The 25,771-nt window shown below is 40.0% G+C and overlaps 1 protein-coding gene across 2 annotated transcripts; it reads right to left on the bottom strand.

The window, feature by feature from the left end:
- Positions 1-458: 458 nt before the first annotated feature.
- LOC124150864 (eukaryotic translation initiation factor 3 subunit L-like) lies at positions 459-25,326 on the bottom strand. 2 transcript variants are annotated; one of them, XM_046523021.2, is made up of 20 exons: positions 25,276-25,326; positions 23,130-23,162; positions 20,404-20,455; positions 19,888-20,032; positions 18,556-18,635; positions 18,193-18,254; positions 12,316-12,385; positions 11,977-12,050; positions 11,492-11,572; positions 10,282-10,372; positions 8,988-9,142; positions 8,054-8,224; positions 7,565-7,698; positions 6,183-6,282; positions 5,064-5,137; positions 4,410-4,467; positions 3,955-3,993; positions 3,064-3,156; positions 1,299-1,379; positions 459-857 (listed from the first exon to the last, which is right to left on the bottom strand). In XM_046523021.2, exons 1-20 carry the CDS (start codon positions 25,294-25,296, stop codon positions 825-827), a joined length of 1,647 nt encoding a protein of 548 aa, XP_046378977.1. In that variant the 5' UTR covers positions 25,297-25,326; the 3' UTR covers positions 459-824. The 2 variants fall into 2 exon arrangements, with proteins under 2 accessions (XP_046378977.1, XP_046378978.1); XM_046523022.2 differs by lacking the exon at positions 23,130-23,162.
- Positions 25,327-25,771: the final 445 nt, after the last annotated feature.

Genomic DNA, 25,771 nt, shown 5'->3' with positions numbered 1-25,771 from the left:
TATTGCCGAACTAAATGTTCAAGAATCAATTTTAGTTATCAAGAAGATGACAATGTTTTCAAGGTATGATATTTCAAGTTGAATGAGTCAGATACCATTATTTGAAACATCTTAATTATCCAGAATTTGAGTTTTAATTGCTGCAAAACACTCTTTACCATTAAGGCTGTTGTAAAGGTTTAAGTGTCCGTGAAATCTATGAGTTCTAGATATATGGAAAGCGCTTGGTTGACACTATGACTCCGAGCCGACCAGTCCTTGTTCCCGGGCAAACGCTCAGTCTAATAGACCAAGGAGTGGTCTGGATCATTGGGTCTGGATCATTGGTGATGCCTAAGTCACTTGTTTGACTGATCCAGACCCGATTATTTAGATAGCTGGCACATTGCTGACTGCTACTTAAAACTAAACACTCACTTTTTAATCAACCGAGAAAAACAAAGATCCATGGAAAAAAATGGTACAGCAACATTTCTTTGTCAGTTTATTTTAATTCTTATGTCGTGTGATTATTAACATACTAGTACACAATGAAACTGAAAGATACAAGACCATAATTTGAAAGTATGATATTTCAAGTTCAATGGATCCAGTACCATTATTTCGAATACATTTCAGATAAATTTTCAGAATTTGTGATGTTGGTTTCAGCCTAAATTCTTATGTCATGTTTTAATACATGCTTGTACACTTTAAAACCACAAGATACAAGACCATGCTTTCAAGGTATTATATTTGAAGTTGAATAAATCAGATACCATTATTTTAAATACATCTTAAATATCCAGAATTTGGGTTGCTAATTGCTGCAAAACACTGTTCCGTTACGGCTGTGAAGGTTTAAGTGTCCGTGAAATCTGAAAGGGTAAAATGTAAAGTCATAAAACCTCAAGCAAAGCATCATGTATAACAACAATCAAATCAAGAATTGACCATTTAAGTTTGATTTGGTTGGTTTGTTGTTTTACGCCGCACTCAGCAATATTCCAGCCATATGATGACGGTCTGTAAATAATTGAGTCTCAACGAGACAATACAGTGATTGATATCATGAGCATGATATGATATGATGACATGCTTCAACCAAGTCAGCGAGCCTGAGCACCCGATCCTGTTAGTCGCTTCTTACGACAAGCATAGTCACCTTTTATGGCAAGCATAGGTTGCTGAAGACCAATTCTACCCCGGATCTTCACGGGTCCATTTAAGTTTGAACATGAATTGGTTGAATACAAGTCATTTCATATTCAGCTAAATAATATCATGCATTTCAACTTAATTATGCTTCTGATGCTTACCTCCTCGAACTTATGAATCTGTCTGATGAAGAAGTCTCCATATCTTCTAGCAACCTTCGTGTCGGCGACATGAATCATCTCCTGAAATATGCACCACCCGCATATAACTGCAGTACACATTTAAAATTTACATTTGTTTTTGTTTTGTTTTGACATCAAACCAAACTGTATGGTTATCCAATAGAAAATGTCACAGTTTGTGTTTCATTCAGGTACAACTCATGTAAACAGTGAAACCTGGTGAGTGTGGAAACCTGTACGGTTATCCAATAGAAAATGTCACAGTTTGTGTTTCATTCAGGTACAACTCATGTAAACAGTGAAACCTGGTGGGTGTGGAAACCTGTACAAAGAGATGCCAACCCGAATTGAAGATTAAAGGGGAAGTTTACACGCAAAAATCACTTTCTTTCTTTTTCTAAACAAAACGCAATTTTAGAATTAATTAGTATCTGTGTTTGAAAATTTACACTCATTTTCACAGTGAAAGTAGGAAGCTCACAATAGTGTGAAAATGATATGCCGTTATGAGGCCTTCGTTTTTCGAGCTAAACAGGCCTGAGTTATCCCCCTTACATTATGACGTAATTGGTGCCAATTCAACTGGGTCCCTGTCTATTCTCAACGCAAAAGATATCAAGTACCAGTTTGCGGTAAAACAACTTGGCCTACGACACACTCCGGCTCAGTGGTGACTCAGCATAACACTATGCTGGCTGGCATCTGAGACGCTAGAATCACACACCTGGACCTACACCATGTGAAGCGGCTCTAACAAAGCATAATGACGTCATAATGTTTATCAATTGGCACCAATGACATCATATTGCAAGGGGCATAAGCCATGGTGTTTTTGTTGTGGAAATAGAACACTTGGTAAATGTGAAAAATATAAATCGTTTTAATGGGAAAAATATGTTAATTAATTGTGATATTTTTATATTTTTGTCTATGACACTTCTAGGTTAACACTTTTAATGTGGAAAAAGTACAAGAAAAATAGGTTCATTTCCGTGTGAACTTGCCCTTTAAGAGTGAAGTTTATAATGGTCCATGATCGTCATCTTTGACCATGATCGTCATCTTTGAGGATCTCTTATACTTGTTTCATTTTGACATTTTCATCAGGCCTAGAGGTAATTAAGTGATACACCTCAAAGTGACATTCATTCATAATATTATTCATCACGAAAAACTAAACCGCTGTTTTTCAGAAAAATAATGTGGGGTTCTTTAGTAACATTGGTGTACAAGCGATTCGCTCCCAGTCAGCACCCGCAAAGATCAAGGGATAAAATGACTTGACTGTTATTTAACATAAAAAACAATCAGTGACCTTGTATTAATCACTGGATTATCTGGTCCAGACTAAATTATTTACAGGCCGCCACCATATAGCTGGAATATTGCTGAGTGCAGCCTTAAACAACAAGCCAGCCAGCCAACCTTGTATCACTTAGTACTGTGAATTGAAAGCATGGCTCTCATTGGTCAGATAAGTCTTGTTGTAGAGTGCTTCATGTCACAGGTGCATTGACAATTTGCTCCCAATGATATTTTATAGCTTAAGTTTAGGCTCCAAATCATAGCTATTATACCAGTATCATCATGGTTGGTATCTCTGCTGTAATTATTCTTGGGAACACATACGAATAACTTCAAGGACATATCTTGGTACCAAAGATTTGTCTACAATTTTACCTGAAATGATAGTAACCTTGCAATCAGTGTACAGTCCCAAACTGAGCCGAAAATGATGACATACCCTATCAATGTAGAAGTCCACTTCTGAAGCCGACTGGAATTCTCCCTCGAGCCCACTTGTGCCTTTCGTCCACACCAGGTTCTTCATCTTGTGCTGCAACATGGAGTCAGCCAGTGAGTTTGCTGTATTTCAGTTTGGTGGAAGGAAAGCCTGATGACAGGCAGATGTTAAGATGTTTACCACTTGGTGAAACTCACCAGCATGGGTATGGTGCTGACACTCAAAAACATTATCAGGGTGAAGCAGGATTTAAACCCATGATTATAGGTTTCCAGCACACCCAAGGGATGCTACTCTGCACAACAAACTTGGGCATCTTAGATGACTGGGCCACCCGTGTCCCCAGCATATGGTGACCGGCAGTGTGTCCATGTATGCATGTCGTGAGTCGTCCTCGATCTGCCAGATTATTATTTCTCCATTCAAATAAGATGAAGACCCATTTACCATCAAAGTTTTGTTTCTGAAGTGAAGTCGCCATTCCCTCTCTAATCACCAACTTAGCAGAGGAATTCTCTCACTCATGAGTGTAATATTTTTAATGGAGTGTCTTTTGAATACAGTTTAAAATAAAGCTTTGATGGTGAATGGGGCCAGGGTATTTATCCTGATAGAATCAAAAGTAGCAAATGTGTAAATGTATGTCCAGATCTGGCAACTCATATCGCAGCATTTTAAACAACACAAGGACATTAAATCGGTTATCTGACCATGCATTTGTACACAGAAGAAGGCTAACCCTGGGCAAACACTTCTCCCATAGGGGAAAAAAGAGTGATCAGAGTTTCATACTGTTTTTCATGTGTGGCTTAGTTAACTTAATCTTCATGTAGATTTGTTTCAGTTATATCGCAGCCTGTCATGGAATATTCTGTTCTGGGAATCACATACCTTGAAACACATGAGATGAGTCCTCAGCTGCTCCTCTGACTGAAATACAATATTGAACAATGATTAAGGCCAAATTTACAGATTGTGATACTAAGGATATCACAAGGGTGTCCAGTAATTTATTTGTTTGGTATCTACACATTTGACACCAATGGTCTGAGATTACTACCTTGAAGTCACATACTCCATAACACAGATTTAAACAGTATTCAGTTATATCAAAGTGTGGGAGGAGAGCCCTCATGCAGGTCTTAGACGTTTACAACTGACATGAAACCCACATGGTGCTGACAAACCTAGAAACATAATCAGGGTGAGGTGGGATTCAATCCGGCGGCTTCCGGTGTGCCCAAAGGACACAACTCTTCACAGCGAATTACTGCACCTCAGACAACTGGGCCACCTGTACCCCTCATGATTGAGAGAGGCAACAGTCTAACTACATCTCAACTCACCATATCCATGAAGACCGCTAGCTTTGAGATGGGCAGAGTCGTGTAAAGTTTCAGGTAACTGAAAAACAATTAGGGGAAGACTATTAAAGGGCTCAACATGCAATTATTTGTTAAGTTATAACACTACAGTGTCATTCATAGGGTGGTAAAGGGGAATAGGCTTGGGCCAATTGGCAGATCTAGCAAGTTATTTAAACCAATTCTGTTTCTATACAAACTCAAATTTGATGATTGATATCAATCTATCAGGTAGTTATTACTCTATTCTTACCATTCTATTACATAGAAACAATATCTAGACATCAATCAGAATCTGGAACAGTACAGTATGGTTCTGCTCAACTGTTCAGTGTGAATGACCTTGGTTTAAACACAGCTTCGAACAGTATTTCAGTCAGAACATGGCGTGTTGGCTCGATTTGAAGACCATTAAGGGTGTCAACATTCCATTTTATGTTGATGGAGGAAAGCTCAAATGAATGCAGGTCTTAAACATTGACCACTTCATAGAAACCAATGAAATGGGCATACAGCTGACATTTAAACCCACGATACTCCGGTTTCTGGTAGGCCTGAGGGACAGAACTTATCACAGTGAATTGCATCGCCTAAGATAAATACCTGTGCCCCCTCAATGTTTAGGAAGGCTCTTACCTCCTGATGGTGGGCACAAGGATCTGCTGCCGAACCTCCTCCTGGAACACCGTCAACTGCAGCTGGAACGGCTCCTGCAGCAACAACACAGCATGTACTTCAGAACAGCTTGTCATAATCTTTCAGCAAGTCAGTTTGAACAAAATCCGAACAAAATCCAAACATTATCCAAACATTATCTTATTATATTGACATCACTGTCGAAAACAATATCACATGGGCTCGATGTGTAACCTGCAGTCTAAGTTAATGGTTGATAGAAGGAACACTGACTCTTCTGACAGGTGAAAATGATATCTGTCTTCCATGGTGGTCACATGTGTACCAGGTTCAAACCAGTCCACCACATGTTAATGTTCTTGTCATAACAAGCAGCCAGGGATTCAGGGGAAGAATTGATCCAAAGTGCCTCATACATGTAGGAGATTAGTCAAACCAAGATAAAGTGGTTACAATGTGAGAACTGACTAATGGTGTGTCATTGTAGCATGACTGAAGGGAAATTGCCCAGGCTGTGTCATCCACTGATTTCTCTGGTCCAGAGACTCTATAATTTACATCATTGCCTACCGAGGCATAAAACAACAATGACTCACTACAACAGTGACAAGCAAGGGAGCAGTTCTACCTCGGATTCCCCATCTGTAGGAGACAGACTGACTCTAGTCATTTTTCACATTAATCAAAGTATTATTATTGTTTAAGACAGTACTTCAGAGTATAAAATTCCCCAAAGTTTCAGTCAAGACAACCGGACTGGCAACATTGCAAAGTTACCCTGCCAGATAAAATGTTGCCAGTCCAGAACTTTCTAGGCTAACGAACAAAAGTAAGAAAAGGGTAAACGTAAGAATAGTACTGTTAAATGTAAGTTCTCAGAAAATAAAATGAACTGGTGGATAGCCAACTTAGCAACTTTAACCCCTGACCATCGGGTGTGCAACTTTTTAAAACTGACTGTCCGTCGGTAAAATAGACAATCTAGGACTGTCAGGCTTACTTATATTACTGCTGCCCGTAAATAAACAGGCAAGCAAGGATTTGGTACTAGGACCTGCTCGGGTCTCTACAACAAATTGACAATTGTACCACAATCCTTGTATTTGACCTTGTACTCACCTTGTGGTAGTTGCTGCCCCCGCCATCGTAGTTAGGTGGCACTGGGGACAGGAACTTGGGGCAAGCAAAGGAGAAGGATTGTTCAAACTCGGCCACATCACTGCAAAAAAGTACAGTTCCTGTTACTTGCAAGCAGATTACCAATCAACTCATGTCTAGATGAAGAATAGTACTAATAGAGTGAGTGAGTGAGTATGGTTTTACGCCGCTTTTAGCAATATTCCAGCAATATCACGGCGGGAGACACCAGATATGGGCTTCACACATTGTACCCATGTCGGTCTTTGGCGTGACGAGCAAACGCTTTAACCACTAGGCTACCTGACCGCCCCTAGTACTAATAGATAGACAGCAGCTATGAATGGCTCCTGTGACAACAGAGTCTCACAAATTATTTTGCTCGTTTAACACCACAGCCATAGTCCAGGAGCCTGTAATAAACAAGCTAGGGCAAGACAAACCAGAGAGATATTAGGAGGAATTTCCCTATTTGTTAAGATGACATAAACCAAGTCACTGACAACCGTCGACAACAGGACACAGGTTCACTCCACATGTTTTTACCTAAGTCTTAAATGATGTTTGTTTGTTGTTTAACGCCGCACTCAGCAATAGTTCAGCTATATGACAGTGGTCTGTAAATAATCAAGCCTGGACCAGACAATGCTGTTATTGACATCATGAGCATCGATGACATGCATCAACCAAGTCAGCGAGCCTGACCACCCGACCCTGACCATTGGTTTCTGAAGACCAATTCTAACCCGGATCTTGGCAGTACTTAAATGATGGGGAGTGTTGATATCTACAGTGCAAGATTGTAGCTGGGCACGGGATAACGTCTGGATACATAATCATTACAATGATTCAATTGTATAAACTCATTGTCAGAAACTATGAAGATGAAACAATAAATAAGTCCTATTCACCTGATTAACCCCCTAAAGATGAAATCTAATGAAAAGGAACAAAACCCAAATACTTATGTACTTATGTTTAAAAAAAACATGCACTTAAACAGTGGGCAGGCAAACAAGGTTTCAAAACACATGTTTGGAGGAGTATTTGTAATTACTAGGTACAGACCCAATACAACTTTCAGGGACACAAATAAACCGATTGCTCGGCTGGGTAAAACAGGTTTTAGCTCACCTGACTGAAAGTCTAGAGCTTATGATGTGGCACATTATCTGTCCATTGTTAAGTTTTACATTTTCGCTGAAACTATGTATGACCCTGGTTATGGTTTCTCTAAACAATGCACACAGACTTCCAATCCAACTTTAAATATGCCCCCCATTATTTCTTCATAATTTAGGTGAGACACAGAGCCTTGTGGCTCTACTAATTCTTTTCCCTTGCATTTTAGTCCACAAACCCACCCTTTCTGCAGACGGAGCATCTTGTCTGCGAACTTCTCCCGGAGCTGGGAGTGGACACTCTCGTCAATCCTCATGGGGTGGAGCACCAGGCAGATGGCCAGCAGTGTGTACATCTTCTCATTCTGCTTGGAGATCTGCCAACACGTCAGTTGTACTTGCATAACAGTCTCAGGGAAAACAACTCATACTTTCAGCATTTGGCCAAATAATGATAATGCAGGCACAGTGTTACACTTAGGAATGTTTTCCTCACCCAGCTTTAACATGGATGGAGGATGAGTGTTAATTACTTCTTGTTCAACTTCTTATCACAATCAAATCCATTTCTATCAAACACACAAATGTCAAATTAATGATTTAACAAACAAGCTTCTTGTTTTTTAAAACAAGTTATTCCAGCTACTATCTACACACAATATTCATGACTAGTGTCTACATCTTTCCGCATATATCCGTTTCCATGAGTTAGTGGGTTGTCTCCCCTCTCACCTGGTCATACAAGGACGCCCTGTTCTGGAACATGGACTTGGTGCGCTGGATGTACAGCAGGATGTTGGAGAAGGTTCGGATGGCATCCTGGTAGCGCCGCATCATCATGTAGGCGAAGCCCACGTAGTAGAAGGTGGTGATCTGACAGGCTGGCACTCTGGAGTACAGGTTCTAGACACAGAACAAACATTTCTTAAACAGGTTCTCCCTGGTGTAGTGGATAGTGAGTGAGTGAGTATTGTTTTTCACTGCTTTTAGCAATATTCCAGCAATATCACGACACGGGACACCATTGGCTTCACATATTGTACCCATGTGAGGAAATCGAAACCAGGTCTTCGGTGTGATGAGTGAACCCTTTAACCACTAGGCCCCTGTAGTGGATAGAGTCTCTGCCTGGAGAACAGAAAATCTGTTGTTCGATCCCCTGGCCTCATCATACCAAGAGACATTAAAAAATGGTATTCATGATAGTCTGCCTCGCTCAACTATTGCACCTGGTTGTCTCAAAGTAAAAGCTTGGTCCCTGCTTATTCCTTCTTTATTCATAATTTTTCAGTAGTGTCTAAACTCTGTAAACTCAAAGTATTCACGTAGGTCTCTTCAACTTTGACACAGCGTTTGACTGTAGGTTACTTTTGGCAAGTAAGAACTATTTCAGAACTGCAGATTGATTAAAGTGAGCCATTAGCTTGAAAAGTGAAGGTATCAGAAACAGGTCAAGGCAAATCATATTACTCAGGTATTGAGGCATTTGTTTTTTATTCAGAGGCTAAATATGAACCAGAGTACTACACAACTTCAGTTTCTTTGGACAGATTAACACAATCCCTTAGCTTCACCCTTTATCTGCAGAATGAACAGCTTGCAACAGAACAAAACCTCTTGAGTCACACCGACACAGGGCTCTCTGTGTGTGAATGAGCTGACTCACCTTCTTGTTGAAGTCAATGTTCTCCAGGACCTTGAGGGCCTGGTAGTAGTCCCCCAGCAAGGAGTGCAGTCTCAGCAGGCCGATCAGGCTGAAGTAGCCCAGCATCTTGTACAGTGAGTGCTGGCCAAACTCACCAGCCACACTCTCAGCATCACCTGAACAAACATTGTGTCCGTAATAACTAGCAGTGACATAAAGACTGACATGAAATGTCCCAATTGTATGACAATAAGGGCAAGTAGACAGTGGTATATTCTATGAAATGACACACATCTAATTGACGTTATATAACTTTGTCATGTGAAAACAGTGATGTGATACCTTTGCCAGACATAACTTTGAACATCGCATGACAGCATTTTGGGGAAGCGGTGGTCAAAAGCAAAGATAACGTGTTTGTATGTGGTGTGGCGTGTGGCATGTGGTGTGTGTGGCTGCTTGTACTAGGATGGTTATTTTATAGTGCTAGCCCACCGAGATACCATGCCAGTTTAACATGATATACCACACAGTATACTGACTTCGAGCCGTCCAGTCTTTCGTTTAGCCCCATAATGCCGAGCACCAGGCAGGGTAACAAGTACTATATGTAAACATATTTTTGGTAAGACGATCGAACCTGGGACCTTCCGCTCTCCGTGCAGATGTTCTACCACAAGACCATGGAGGCGGTTCAGACTGAATTAAGGATTCACAACAATCAAATGCCACCCCCCCCCCCCCCCCCCACCTCTCACTGTGTGTGAGCAAGGCATCAGTGTTTACTGGTGGTCTTACATCAATTATGAACCAATTGTATTTGTTTCCATTCTCATTACGAAATATTTACATTATAACACAAGTGAGTAAGAGAAGCTATTTGCTTCTATTTAAGTAACTGGCTATGGAGAGACAGAGCCCAGTTTACAGAGAAAATGAGTCATCAAATAATATCCACTTTGTAATGAAAGCATTTTATCATTATGGTTATTGAAATATCTTCAAAGGTAAATATCCTTGTATTTCAAACTCTTAAATATTTCGTTCCAGAGGGCGCAGTTAACTCATTGTTAGATTATTATCCAAATTCGCAAAAATGTGACAGGAAGCAGTTGTTTTACACATACAAGTCTATGAAACTGTGGACATCTGTGCATGAAGCCTGTTTTGTGGTATGGCGTAAATGGTGTACCTCACCATCAAGAAAGCAAGGGACAGAGATAATGTTTGTTTGTATGCGGGTGTTTGGTATTGAAGCAGGTGGGGATGAAGCTATTAATTAGGTTACTAAAGCCACATCAATCTGACTGTTTACCTCCGCTGATGTAGACCTCCAACTGTCGGTTGATGTTGGACTTCTCAACAAGGGAGTGCAGGACGTTCAGGACGCTGTGTACGTTCCAGATCTGCCACACAGACAGTATAGAGTACATTCGGCAAACAATATACATGACACTTCTACACCCCTATACAAACGTTTCAACAAAACTGGTATATCACGAGGGTTCAAAAACACATAACATTCCTGTACTCTGGTTCTATGCATGGTGCATGTCCGCCTACATGAAACAATTACATTGCTGCACATGCTTGAAATTTGAGTGAGCAAGTGAAATGTTAGTTTTGTTTGTTTGTTTAACGCTGTACTCAGCAATATTCCAGCTCTATGATGGCAGTCTGTAAATACCGTAATCGAGTCTCGACCAGACAATCCAGTTATTGAAATCATGAGCATCAATCACCCACAATTGGGATACGATGACATGCATCAACCGAGTCAGCGAGTTGTTTATTCGTCTCTTATGAAAAGCATGGTTGCTTAAAACCAATTCCAACCCGTATCTTCATGGTCCTTAAATGATGGTATCTACGCAATTGGGATGACATGCATCAACCAAGTCAGCGAGCCTGAACCATAAGATCCTGTTAGTCACCTCCTTCGACAAGCATAGTCGCCTCTCACAGCAAGCATAGGTATCTGAAACCCAATTCTAGCCCAGATCTAGCAAGTGAATTTTTTTTTCACAGTTATCAGCATCATTCCCGTGGCTTGTAATCTGGGCCAGGTAGAACAGTGGCCGATAGCATGAGCAATGATCCATATCAGTAACAATGCTTACGCATGCAAGCAAGACAATCCACAGTGCAGTTGGCACTTGCAGCATGTTTTGTTTGCTGTTAAACGCCAACAAAATATATTCCAGCCATAAGACCATGGCCTGTAAATAGTCATGTCTGGGCCAGACAATCCAGCAATTGATACTGTGAACCATGATCAGCTCAGTCAGGGTATGAGGACAAGCTATCAACGAAGTCGACACACTATCAACCAAGTCGCAAAACTTTACCACCCTTTCCATTTAGTCGTCCATTTACGACCAGCATGGCTTGCTCGGGACTTATTCTAACCCTTCCTAGTCTAGTAGCATGTTTATGGCTACTTCCTCTGCCTGGAATACCCTTGGGATCTCTTGACATTTAATAGCTGCAACACACCTAAGATGCTAGCCATACATGTATTTTACCTTGGGGTTTGTACGCAGGCAGTCAATCTCCTCGTCAGGCTTCTTGTTCAGCTTACAGCGGTAGATGCTGAATGACTGAAACTGTAATGAAACACATAAAATGTGTCCAAAAGATCTGGAAAATATTATGATTCAGTCATATGGCTATACAGTACAAGTTTGCTTTGTCCGTCTGTTGGTTTACTCCAAACTCAACAATATCCCAGATATACAATACAAATGTGTTAGTCGTGTGATGCATTAGACCACATGACCAAGGCAGATAACTCTTGTCATCATTCCACTTCTTTAAAGATGTATCAAAGGTACTAACACCAGTACCCAAATATTGCAGGGAAGAACGGAGAAGTTGAAATTCTTAAGTCAAATCTGTCTTCATTTACACTGAACCTTATCATCACATGTGTTAACCTGTTGATGCAATGCATTGCCTGTCCAAGGGAGATAACTCTTGTCATCATTCCACTCCCTAGAGCACCACCTACCTGGTAGATGAACTCATCGATGATGTCCCACAGCCACTGGTTCGGCAGCTCAATGTGCACAGGTCCCTCTGCATCTGGTAGAGGCAAATAGCGCCATTAGTCAATCACTACATCACAAACCATCTCTCACTTACAGTTGAGAAAATTTGTTTTACGCCAATCATAATATCACAGTATGCTGCTCAAAAGAACTTAAAAAATTGGTTGTTCTTTAACTTCTTTTGAGTAGCATATCAAGGTGGCCTGCAATTAATGAAATCTGTCCCAGAATATGTTTTCGAAAGCAAGCTGTAACACATGTGAATGGCCAGAACATGGAATAAAACAATTTTGACTTACTGAGAATAAAGTTGAAAAGGTTGCAGTAGTTGTAGTAAGACTCAAACCTCTGCTCCAATGTAGGACCACTCTGAAAAAAACCCATCACTCATGACTCGGAACATCAAACATTGCTTATCTTTTCTGTGACCATTAATCATACATCTATTCTACACCTGTCCTGCCCCTAGAATTCAATAAATAATGGACTTCACACAAGGCAGTCATCAGGGAAAACCCAGATCTTCAGCATGACAGGTAAACCACAAAGCTACAACATTTGAGTAGCAGTCTGGGACTTTCGCCACTAGTTACTATAACAACTAATCATACATCTATTGGCCTGCCGGGACAGGGCACCTGTTCTGCCCCCTGTTCTCCAATAAATAATGGGCTTCACACAAGGCAAACCAAGATCTTCAGCATGACAGATAACCCACAAAGATACAACATGAGAACCCTTGAGTAGCAGTCTGCGACTTTCGCCACTAGTTCAGAGAAAATCTACATATTTGTGTGCTCATCCAGCATTACTCTGTAATATATTTCCTGCTGATTTTTTACAGAAAGTCAAAGCTGTGTGAGGTCCTGCTGAAGAAGTTGTTCCAACTAGTTGTGTGGCACATCTCATGACACAGCTCCCACGTGCCCACATAAGTGATGATCTCATGTATCTTCACATTTCTGCTAGATTGTAACATCTAAAGACATTGTGGGGAGGCAGCTCTGCGATCGGTGGGCCCTTTGATTTCGTAAGGTAGTATAAGTATACATATGTTAAAAATATTTCGATTTTACATTTTTAACTTATCCTGCATTACTTCTTAATGCATTTGAATCAGAAGGTACGGAGGTGGGCATACCTTCAGATGTCATCATCAGAAAACCTCGTCAAATGTCCAGGCAACCAACACAGCAGCCTTTTGTGATGATTCGAAACCAGGAGATCATTCCAACTAGTGGGAGAACGAGAGTATGAGCAAGTCCAGACAAAGAACAGTAGTAGAAAATAGCCTAACACTACCAAGACAATGCGAGCAGCATGTAAGCCTCCTTATCTGGGGTGCAAGCACCAGAGAGTCAAAGGCCGGTTCTGGACAGCTGGAGAAGTTAATGGCATCTGGGCTTGACCAAAACTGTGGACACCTTCTACGTATTCCAATGCCATGCCCCTCAGGTAAAGGCGAAGACTGACAAATCTCCAGAAACATCCTTCCATGATGGATAGGATCAAATGTTGTGGAAAGCCATCGTAGATGCAACTGCCTGGATCTTGAGAGGGTTGATTGCTGTAGGAGGATCCAGAACAGCGTTCTCATAAGCCTGAAGGATGAATGCGTGAAACCACAAAAATATTGTGTTACGATTAACTTTCATCTTGAAAGCTTTGATTCAGATCTTCATAAGTTGGAAAAGTTGGAAACACAGCATCTATTGGCAATGATCGGGAAACCAGGGAACATTCCTGCGAAAGGAAGGAATAGAGTAGGAGGAATGTAGGAAGTCCCAAAAATAGTGCACGCTTAAGTCTAAAACTGACTTACCGATCAATGCTTGTAGCAAAGAGACCTCCTTATCAGGAGTGCGCCCCAAATCTGTAAAGAGACGTCGACAAACAGGCATGAGGTTGGCACTAGTTCTTTCAAGGAGACTCCACCTATGACATTCAACTCCACCATCCACCACAGGAGATGAGGTTTGAGGTGGGACGGTAGGCCGAAGGAACGGATGCATGAACGGATGCATGAACGGATGCATGAACGGATGCAAGAACTGTTGGATTGGGCGCTGCTGGAAGTGTCTTCTGAACGTCATATCCTGCGCCATCTTGAGCAGCCCTAGAAGCCACTGGTGAAGTGTAAGCGACTGTTGAAGGGTCGGTAGCAGATTTAGATTAAGGCTGTCTACAAGACTAAAGTTTAAAAGCCAACTTCAGGAGGGTTTCTGATCATGAAAAACAATCTGTAAAAATGCACTGCAAGGCTACATAACCTAATTTCGGTCGGGTATATTTACAGTAAGAGAATTCTTGACACATAACATTTAAATCACCCTGCGCAGTAACCTAGAATCCCTCATTTTCCACTGTGAACTGCGTGGTAGACTGACAAGTGGTGTTCCCGAGTTTTGTGTAGAAAGTGTGATGGCTGGTGTATGAGCAAATTGATCTCCCTGATAGGTGTGCCATCTTGTCCTTGATGCCGAGAGGTGGGTACCTGGTAGCATATGACAATTCTGTCAAATGTCTAATCGATAGTGAATGTGTGATCTTCCAAGTTTTGGTACAGATCATGACTACCAGAAGCCACATGAGTCAAATTCTGCAATAGTACTATCGCCCTCTGCATGGTATAGTTCAGCCAACATTGAATTTACACCGATTAGACAGGGACAATCGGCAGGAACTCTCCCAACACCCTTACCAAAAGGCAAAAGCTGACACGGTCTTGAGGGAATGATGGACCTCCGCTTGTATAAAATTTAATCATGTGTCTGGGATCTGGATAGGTGTTGGCTTAGACAACCCTGTCATGCGATGGAGGTCCTTTCTCCAGGTGTGGCCCCCATCTCCAAAGCATGGATGGCTATAAAGATAATATTGCAAATTCTTATATTTACAGTAAGAGAATTCTTGACACATAACATTTAAATCACCCTGCGCAGTAACCTAGAATCCCTCATTTTCCACTGTGAACTGCGTGGTAGACTGACAAGTGGTGTTCCCGAGTTTTGTGTAGAAAGTGTGATGGCTGGTGTATGAGCAAATTGATCTCCCTGATAGGTGTGCCATCTTGTCCTTGATGCCGAGAGGTGGGTACCTGGTAGCATATGACAATTCTGTCAAATGTCTAATCGATAGTGAATGTGTGATCTTCCAAGTTTTGGTACAGATCATGACTACCAGAAGCCACATGAGTCAAATTCTGCAATAGTACTATCGCCCTCTGCATGGTATAGTTCAGCCAACATTGAATTTACACCGATTAGACAGGGACAATCGGCAGGAACTCTCCCAACACCCTTACCAAAAGGCAAAAGCTGACACGGTCTTGAGGGAATGATGGACCTCCGCTTGTATAAAATTTAATCATGTGTCTGGGATCTGGATAGGTGTTGGCTTAGACAACCCTGTCATGCGATGGAGGTCCTTTCTCCAGGTGTGGCCCCCATCTCCAAAGCATGGATGGCTATAAAGATAATATTGCAAATTCTTCGTCCAGATCCTTCAGCATCTAACCTGGTGGCCAAATGGTCAACTATCCAGTTAGAGATCTGGTTACAGCTTAGATGAGTGCCCATCTCAAGTGAAGCTTAGTTGTACAAAAGAACCTTCAGACGTAGACGAAGATGGGCCACTGATGAATGCAGGAGGTACAGAAACAGTAAGTGCATCAGGCACTTTCTTCTTTTTAAAGGTGCCTGAAGCAGAGGAGGCGTAGGTCTAAGCGTAGGCAGTAGAGATGGAGGAAACATCTGAGACGCACAAGACTGATGGAAGATGGACTGCATGAACAAAAGCTGAATGGAGCCGTTGACAGACCAAAACCCGGAGGCGCAGCAGACACAGGCGCCTGAGGCGGTGCCGTGGCGAAGAAGCTCAGAGGCGCAAGCCCCATGGGTGTAGTATGAGGTTGGACAAGCACAGGCATCACAGAGGTTGGAGGCATCTGAGAAGTCATCAGCACCCAGGGAAGCGCAAACATCCAACAGGACATCAGCGCCTAGGGAGGAGCAGGAGCTGAAGGCATAGGATCAAGCGCAGGCATCACAAAGGTTGTAGGTGTCTGTGAAGTCATCGAAGCACGGGGAGGTGTAAACGTCTGACTGGACATCAGTGTCTGGGGAGGCTTAGAAAGACAGTGCTCCTAGGTATGGACGTCTGTGAGGGTGTCCAGCCTGACGTGGACAGGTGTGGCAAGTCATCTAGCGTGGTACGAGTTTCGGGAGGGAGCGTGTTCTTGAGGTCTGAAACCCCCGATTGTCATCGAAACCTGCTGGCTAAGGCACTTCCTAGAGACCTACAGATAACAAGCTGGCATAAATCTGCAATTAAGCAGAAGCCATAATCACAAGTTGTACAAAACACAAAGACAAGTAAGTTTGAACCCAGAAAACATGGAGGTTAAAGGGTAAAATCATGAAATAGAATAGTGAAAACACCTACTTTGCCAAACGGGGAGCTTTAGTTAAGACAATATAAAAGTATTATCAAGCTGCAAAAAAGAACAAATGATCTAAGAAAAGAGAATGTGACCATATGAACAACAAAGCACATGATTTTACAGTGACTTGTAGCCACCATCCCATACAAAATATTAATGTGACAGCAAAACCATGAAACAAGCGAAAGAAGTCATCTAATTCACAATAAATGCTGCATAAAGCAACAATCAAAAAGGATGCCAGTCAAAAAAACCTGGACACTTTATTACACAGCACTTGTCAGCAGGGGTCCGGAAACCGTCATATGCGCCGGACATGTCCGATTGGGAATCTCAAATGTCCGTTTTAAAATATTGCTTACCGGACATTTTAAAAAGTATTGTCCGGACATTCTTAAATTTTGACCGGACATGATCAACAGTTAGGACTGAGCAGTTTCGGTCTGCAGTTGCAACACAATGAAGATTAACTACACTGACAAGCTTTGTTTGTTTTGATTGCTGTAAATACATCGTACCTACATGATAGTCCAATCGGTCAATCACTGTAATAGGCAATAAACAGAGTTGACACTGATTAATCGAGGATTAATTACTGAGAACATCTTGTTAATTTGAGTGAAAGGTGTTTACAACTGTACATTAATACCTTGCATCATCGATGTATCTCATTATCCTCACAATGCTACGATACGTAACCTCAGACAAGAAGCGAAAGCGTGACGACAGCCAGTCGACCGATGCAGATCAGTCGAGCGGATCTGCCAAACCCTCAAAGTCTGGACGATCATTTTGTAAGTCGTGGCTAACGACTTTCACTTGGTTGACATACAATGAGGATTTGCAGATTTTATAGTTTTCAGTAGCTAGTCGTATATTGAATCTTGATTGACCGCCATTTTGCTTTCTCGGACGATCGATATCCAATTTTTTTATGGTCAATAATTAAGTACAGATGAAAAAAGTATTCAAGTAACTATTGCTATCAACGATATTTTAGTATTTGTGATTAAATTATCTGTCTTGTTTTTAAAAAAAATCATTAGTTTAAAAAAAAAAAATTCCCGTGAGGTCACGTGATAACCAAATATGGGATAATAGTCTCGATCCAAATGTTACAACGCATACAATTGAGCAGACTCATGAATATAACTCATGAATATTAATTAGACCGTTCACTCAGTTACCAGATCGTTATTATAACAGAAACAAACGTATGTTTTCCATGTAAATCTAAAATGATATTATTTGTTATTAATTGTCCGGTGAATTAAACAATTTAAATTGAAACAATTCATAATTCATCATATTATGAATACGTAAACTTGTAATGTGTGTGAAAAGTCGTACTAAAATACGCTATTTGAAGGGGGCGTGGCCTAAATGCAAATGTCCAATTGGGATTTTAAATTTTCCGGATCCCTGCTTGTCAGTCTGGTTGACCAGCAGTAATGTGAAGATATGTGGTCATGTAGGCGGCTGTGTGAAGGGATTAGCCACACAACTAGATGGAACGTTTTCTTTAGCCGGTGCTCACATAGCTTTGTCATTTTGTAAAAAAGCAACAGTAAATGCATGAAGGAGTAATGCAGGGAAGGTAAAAAGTTAGCTAGTAGTCTAAGAATAACACTAAAATCTACATTAAATCATACTTTTAGCCAAGTTTGGTAAAGGTTATGGCCCAGACTGGAGTAGTAGCAGGAACTGGACTGTCCCGAGTCCGATAGGTACTCACCGTGACCCTGGCGTAGATATGCCGGTAGTACAGCTCCTTGTACAGGATTAGAAACACCGGATCTGAAACACGGAGCCAGATTATACTCGGATGAGACATATATACACATTCCGTAAAGATGTCAGCACTTCGAAACATACATGATACCATTAACTGACCATTAAACTTAACCATATCTTGCTGTATGCATAACCCAGCTTATCCCTTACAACAATGCAGACAGATACAAACTAATATTGCCATCTTAACATCTTAACAAGCAGATCATCCAGTTGATATTCTGTATCTTGACAATACCTATTTTTTTTTATTGTTCCAATAAAATAACATGAAAACCTAATTTTCTACGCTAAGTGCCCTTACCATTGTTGACAATAGGCGCAATGTGCTCCGCCTCAGGCCAGGGGGAGTTCTTGAAGAATCTGTCCGTTAGCTTGTTGAATCTGAATGATGAGGGGAGTTAGTGCCAGACAAAGATCAAACACCCTAGGTGGGTTGTAAAAACATCATGCCGAGTTATAGTCTGGAAGGTAATCTATGACACAGTTGAACCAATCAACTCAACTCGAAAGGGTGCACGGGAATCACACACACACACACGAATACAGTGTTAGCGTTGGGCGTCTCAACGTGTGTGATTCCCGTGCACCCTTTCGAGTTGAGTTGATTGGTTCAACTGTATCATATGGCCCTGTGACACAGGGGTAGCATTATGTATCTCAGATGGCTGTTTCAATGAACGCTCGTTCCACCCGTGATAAACAGGTCTGGTTGTTGATGAAATATAGTGATAGCTAAATAGACAGATTTTTTATTCATGCACCAATTGTCTTTAAATGTAATATCCAGTTAAGTATGACTGTTTAATAATCTCATACCAACTTTGACTGGAGTAGGTCCGATAGTTTTTCAGATATTGTAGTAAACGTCGGTACCTTAAATTACCTTCCAGACTATACACAGGAATGAATACTTGAGTGAAGTTGAGCATAAAGCTGTTTTGAACAGTATTTCCCTTTAGTCTTGTTTTACACAGGATTACAGAAAGCACGGTACAGATGCTATATGCAAATAAACAGATGCTATATCCCAATAAACAGATGCTATATCCCATAGGTACAAACAAACCAACACACATACAGAATCAATACAAGTCAAATAAAAGTATCTATATGCTCAATTAAAGAGATTTTTCAAAAGCCTAAGACCTTTAATATTTAACGTGATTTAATTCTTCAACCAATAATTCTTTAATCACATATTAACAAAACACAGTGTTAAAGGGTAACTATTTGCACTAAATTATATGTACTATCACTTCTACAGCTTAAAATATAAAAATATAAATGCATTTCAGAAAAAAATGGTAAAATTCAATATTGTTAAAATTGTTTTACTGACTAAATTTGTGATGGAAGCCAAAAGTGACAAAGGCTGTTGACAAATCACAGGTTCAAACTCACAGCAGTAGAACATACACGGACACTTGCAGCACAGTTCAATAGTCCCCTCGTAACCCTTATTCACACTAGAGGCAGAAGCATCATACAAGCCACTAGTCCTTATGATGATATATACAGGAAAACCTTCCCAATCCAAAACTTTAACCAATATGAATATAGTGTGTGACTGTAGGACTAGTGTCACTACCCAATGCTGCCTACTATAGTTCCTTCATATCAATAGAGGTCTCACCCGCTCTCGTAAGCGTTCTGTATCTCATACAGGTTGCAGTCATTGATGCACTTCTGGAAGTGGACAAGGAAGTTCTTGATGAGTTCGGGGACGATGTATGACTGCTGGTACTGACGCTCGTACTCCAGGTCCTGGCGTGGGTCCCCTGTCACACAAAAAGGAGTGATACTTGGGTACAACACTACAGACTAGCGACACAATGTTTTTATTGTTTGTTTGTTGCTTAATGCTGCACTCAGCAATACTCCAGCTATATGACGGCGGTCTGTAAATAATCGAGTCTGGACCAGACAATCCAGTGATTAATATGATGAACATCGATCCACGCAATTGGGATCGATGACATGCATCAACCAAGTCAGCGAGCATGACCACCTGACACCGTTAGTCGCCTTTTACGACAAGCATAGTCACCTTTTACGGCAAGCATGGGTTGCTGAAGACCTATTCTACTGCGAATCTTCACGGGTCGATTCGAAATAGAAATGAAGGCATAGTGATTCCATGGTGACCTACCTGTATGCAGCTCATACTCCGGAGCCGGGTAGCTGTAGGAGTAGGGGTCGTACTGCAACCAGGAAATAAACACAGATTGACGCAAGACGAAGACAGGGTATGACCTTTGTTTGTTCGTGGTTTTACCGTGTAACGGTTGCATTCCATACTCAACTAGCGTGAGAATTGTCATAAATAAAGAAAATAATTACTAGTTTTATATAATCCAATTTCTTATGAATATCTAGAAGAATTCAAATGCTGGCAGTTACATAATTTTAAAAAGAACTTTAAAGCAGAACAGGAAATCAGCACACATGTAACATGGATAGCAGAACTTTATTTTTAAGTTTAAGGCTTCAATTTGGAGTATTGCCATGACTATATTAGCTGCTACTGCTGCATTCTGCCAGATGTAGATTTGAACCTAGCATGTCCTGGCACGTCCAGTATTGGGGGGGATATGTGAGGGTCAAGCAAGGGGCAATCCATCACACCATACACCTTCCTGTAAGGTCATACTTACCTCCCTTTAACTGAATCAAACCAACCAATAGAACCTGAAAGGATACCGAGGATGGTCTATCTCCTCCACCACCCAGAACAGTACAGATGCTATATCCCAATAAACAGATGCTATATCCCAATAAACAGATGCTATATCCCATAGGTACAAACAAACCAAGACACATACAGAATCAATACAAGTCAAATAAAAGTATCTATATGCTCAATTAATGAGATTTTTCAAACCTTTAATATTTATCGTGATTTAATTCCTCAACCAATAATTCTTTAATCACATATTAACAAAACATAGTGTTAAAGGGTAATTATTTGCAATAAATTATATGTACTATCACTTCTACAGCTTAGAATAGAAAAATATAAATGCATTTCAGAAAAAAATGGTAAATTTCAAATTATTCTTAAAATGATGAAAACAATTGTCAATTGATTTAAAAGCACACACATAGGAAACTCATGATCTGTTCATTAACAGAGGTGTTTGAATAGAACTGTGACAGTCTTGATAAATATCTCGGGAAGTTCAATTAACGCTTACCAGTACAAGGATGCAGCGGTAATGGGAATAACTGAACAGTCTATATATGTCATCCAACAGCAGTACGTGGGTAAGTGGCTTTAATATGACACACATGTTGGGCATATAAACAATTTCTCATTCCTCTCACACACAGAATTATTTTCAGGGGTTGATCTTAACCCAGGAATGTTACTAAGACAAACAAACTGTGTACCATGCATGAACTGTAGATATACGCCTTCCCCCAGGGCATTGTGGTTACCATGGTTACAATTACTCAATCAACTTATTTCTTTGTTTATCTTGGAAGTTTCTGTTACACTTTTATGACAAACATTAAGTGAAATTGATATGAAAACCATTCATGTGGCAACTGTGGACTGTTAGTGTTTCTAATAAGAAATCTATTTTATGAGGAGAAACACATATTTTTTTAGATTACACAACCTTTTCTTAATTGTGTTAAGTTAAACCCCTGAATGTTAATGGGCACACCCTCATTAGATTTAACATATGATATACATATAATAAAAGTACTGTTCAACTAGTAAAGAAACTCATCCATGACAAATGTCAAACTTCAAAACCTTTAATGAATAGAAGCAATGTCATGAAACAAACTTTTAAAAGATGAATGCAGGCAAAAACAACTTTCTAAGTGTTTGTGCATTAAGTTCATGGACTAGTGCTTCTGATAATGAATAAAGAGTTGTCAGGTAAGTGAATCCAATTCTTCAAATTTAATTCTAATTTTGGGGGAAATGCACACTCGAAGTTAAAAAAAAATCATTTGCTTTAACTCTTAACAGTGAACATGATAAGATAACACAACTTTTTATCAACAGAACCATGAACTGCAACAGGAAATCGGTCAACAAACTCTGTATGCTATACACACAGCAAACAGCACTATGTTTTCTATAACACATGGTCAATGTTTCATGAGGCAATGAGGAATACTAGCAATACCAAATGCACTCAAATAGGAAATCCCATAATGCCAAGCAAGTAAGTCATAATTATGCCAATAATTGAAGACAACAAGCACATGTTACTTTGGTCCTATCAGCACTGATTCTTTACAGGGTTAAAATGAAATGGGCTTTGGTAAATCCAGACAAATAGCCAAGTTAACACAGTAATTGGTACTTCTAACATTTGTCTAAAATAGTAATTCATTTCACTTTCTGCCACTGCCTTTCAAAGTCAAGTAATATTTCTTTAAAATTATCATTTTTCAGTACAAATATTAATTTTGCAATCACTGGATTTGATGTATGAACATTGACCATCAAAAGTATCTCTGATATTTTTAAGAAAGTTATAGTAAAATGTATACTCTGGGAAGTTCCCTTACTGACGACATTCATAAAATTGTATGTAAGGATAGCAGGTATACGAGATAGGAATGTACATCGTTGAACATAACTAAGAAAACAAAAATCTGATCTGAGGCTATTCACAATCAACATTTACTTTCCAAAACGCAAAATACTAAGTTATTTATATGGTCAAAGTGTTGAAGACTGCTCCATAAGAACTTCGGGATTGAAGGAAGGGAGGTAACCCAGACATGGGAGAGGTAAGAGGCAGTTTCAGTAACATCAAGGGAAGTTGAGCATGTTCATGTTGGTGACAATTATTGGCACTAGTATGATATAATGGTTGTGAGACAGAGCTGTGGTTGTCCACAACTTACTGCACTGTCGATCACACCCTCGGCGTGGCCTTCCTGAAATGCCGGGAAAATAAGTTATACACAGATAAAAACAAGGGAGGTTGACAACAGTCATAAGTCCACACATTAACGATTAATGGCAGTAAAATACTGAAAGAAGAAGAAGGTATTGGTCTCTTCACCATTTATTAATGAAGCAGTCATATAAGATGAACAATGTTTACAGTGACACACCAAGACCGTAGGACTTTAGTCTTGGGTTCCAACATCGATGACCTCTTTTAAAAAATGTAATCCCCCCCACAGCATGTTTATTCTCATTAATTTGCACTGAAAGTTAAACATGATTATCAAAAACCTAGGTCAGTTAGCAAAGCATTCATATTCGACTTATCTGAAGGATACAATCATTTAAAAGGATGTGTCCAACAATTTGGCTAAGTATTTCTGACTTTGTAAGAAAACTAACATTAAATACCTCCATCCTAGCTGACTTAAGACATTTTAAGCCATATATATACATTTCCTCAGATCATTGGGCCAGTTAAATTGGCTCATGTCCCCTTCGGGGGAGTGCAGAAGCAGCTTTTGATTTAGGTCTTTAGGGTTAAAACTTTCATTGAACATTGATTTCATTAAAATCATGTCTGATACTTCAATACGATACCACTGAAAACTGAGGGCACCGTCATAGGTCGTGTCAGGTGAACTTTCTAATGAGCATCAAGGCTTTTAAATTCTTTGTACAAGTGAGAAAAGCATAAAGGTTTCACCAGCATATCTGATTTCAGCAGATCTGATTTCTGCATTTTGAAAACGAAAAGTTCCCCAAATCAGAAGTATAGCAGCGCCGTTAAATCGTTGTGGAAACTTCCTACATCCTGTTGCTGAGCTCCAGATAACTTTTTGAGCAATAGTTTTTACTCTAGGGTTTCTATTTTAATTGGGATATTACATTTTTCATTGAGTAACCAATATTTTTTCACTCATCTATTCATAACTCTATTAGGTTTTTCCACAAAAGAGTGAACATTTTAAGATTTAAAGAAAATGAAAAAATGTTTTAGATGTATATAACAATGACAACTGTTCTAAATATGTAGGCTTGATTCGGAGAGTAAATTAGTTCGTAATTGTGTTTCGTAAATTATCTCCTTTGTACACATGCTGAAAAATCTTCATTGGGTATTTACACTTGGTGTTTTTATACATTTGAGTTTTTCATTTAATGCATACATTTCTGTACGCAAGTTAGTTGAAGTAATTGAGTTTTGAAATTTTTTGGGGGGTATCTTACGCAAATACGCTGCTTATCTGTAGCTCTGCTGTTGTTTCTGAGCGCCCTGGCATCTATGTCCAAAAGGGAATACAAGCGAAAGAATTGGTCTTTTTTGTGGGTTTTCATTTGTACAAATCAAAATTTTGAACCGAGGCGGTAATAAAATGAAGCCCAATTGCTTTGAGTGAGTGAGTGAGTTTGGTTTTACGCCGCTTTTAGCAATATTATAACAATATCACGGCAGGGGACACCAGAAATGGGCTTCACACATTGTACCCATGTCGGGAATAGAGCTCTGGTCTTCGGCGTGACGAGCGAACGCTTTAACCACTTGGCTGTAAGGACCCCATCACGGCTCGCGGCATGGCGAGGCGAGTCTAAGATTGGAATCAATGATCGGATACGGGTCAGTAGATCCTGGCATAACTACGGAATGTAACTCTGCACAATGCTATGTTGTGAAAATGTGATTGATCATTATTTATTGTTAAGTAAAACATTAACAGGAAAGGTGGTCTGACGTTATTATTATAATACTGAAACAATCGTAGTCAACACAAATGCGTGAATCAGTTCCCTTTAGCATATTTAGCCATATAAAAATCACACTTGACCACACCAAAAAATTGAATATGTCAAAGACGCGATTCGTCTGTGAAATATGCTTAAAAAGACGAGACAACTAACTGAAGTGTGTTCCGAAAGATGGGAAAATGAACAATATGTTGGACAGTTGAGATGACAGGGTATCGGACGTTACGGTTTGCGCGGATTTTAAGCAACGGTTCTTACCTACAATAGGTAATAACAGTTCGATAATCTGAAAAAAATATTTCTGAACATATCATCAGAATATTACAATGAATGATCACAATATTATTCGCTTACATCTGCTTCTTCGCTCCACATGGTTGACAAAATGGAAGCCTTCCCGGTAAAGGGAGATAACTTAGAAACTACAATTTGACATCCACTAGTGGTACATTCTTCACACAATTCAAACATCTCGGACCAGAAATATATCTCTTCTTCTTCTTAAAGACAATTCTATAAGTGGTTTATACAATCACGAATGTCTCGTTTTAATGCATATCTGAGGCCTATTTTATATCCTCCATTTACTCTTGACAATGGCAGATATGTAATAATATCATATGTATGCATAGCTGGCGTACGCCTAGAAATATATCTTGTCATACATTTCACCATCCTCTGTATCTCCAGGTATCGCATTTCGGTAAACCTACGTAGGCCTTGGTTTTGGTTTGTTGTTTGACGCTGCACTTAGCAATATTCCAGCAATATGACGGCGGTCTGTGTAAATAATTGAGTCTGGACCAGACAATCCAGTGATTAATATCATGAGCATCGATCTTCGCAATTG

The sequence above is a fragment of the Haliotis rufescens genome, unplaced genomic scaffold (assembly GCF_023055435.1).
Source record: "Haliotis rufescens isolate VD_foot unplaced genomic scaffold, xgHalRufe1.0.p SCAF_11, whole genome shotgun sequence".
Taxonomy (NCBI): domain Eukaryota; kingdom Metazoa; phylum Mollusca; class Gastropoda; order Lepetellida; family Haliotidae; genus Haliotis; species Haliotis rufescens.
The sequence above is the reverse complement of the archived record's forward strand: the minus strand, read 5'-3'. Positions and strand labels throughout refer to the sequence as shown.

Coding starts and splice junctions, on each gene's coding strand:
- LOC124150864 (XM_046523021.2), bottom strand. CDS start 25,296: ATGTGGAGCGAAGAAGCAGAT. Junction 3,157..3,954: donor CTCATCTCATGTGTTTCAAG/GTATGTGATTCC, acceptor TCCATGTTGCAG/CACAAGATGAAGAACCTGGT. Junction 858..1,298: donor AGATTCATAAGTTCGAGGAG/GTAAGCATCAGA, acceptor TTACCCTTTCAG/ATTTCACGGACACTTAAACC.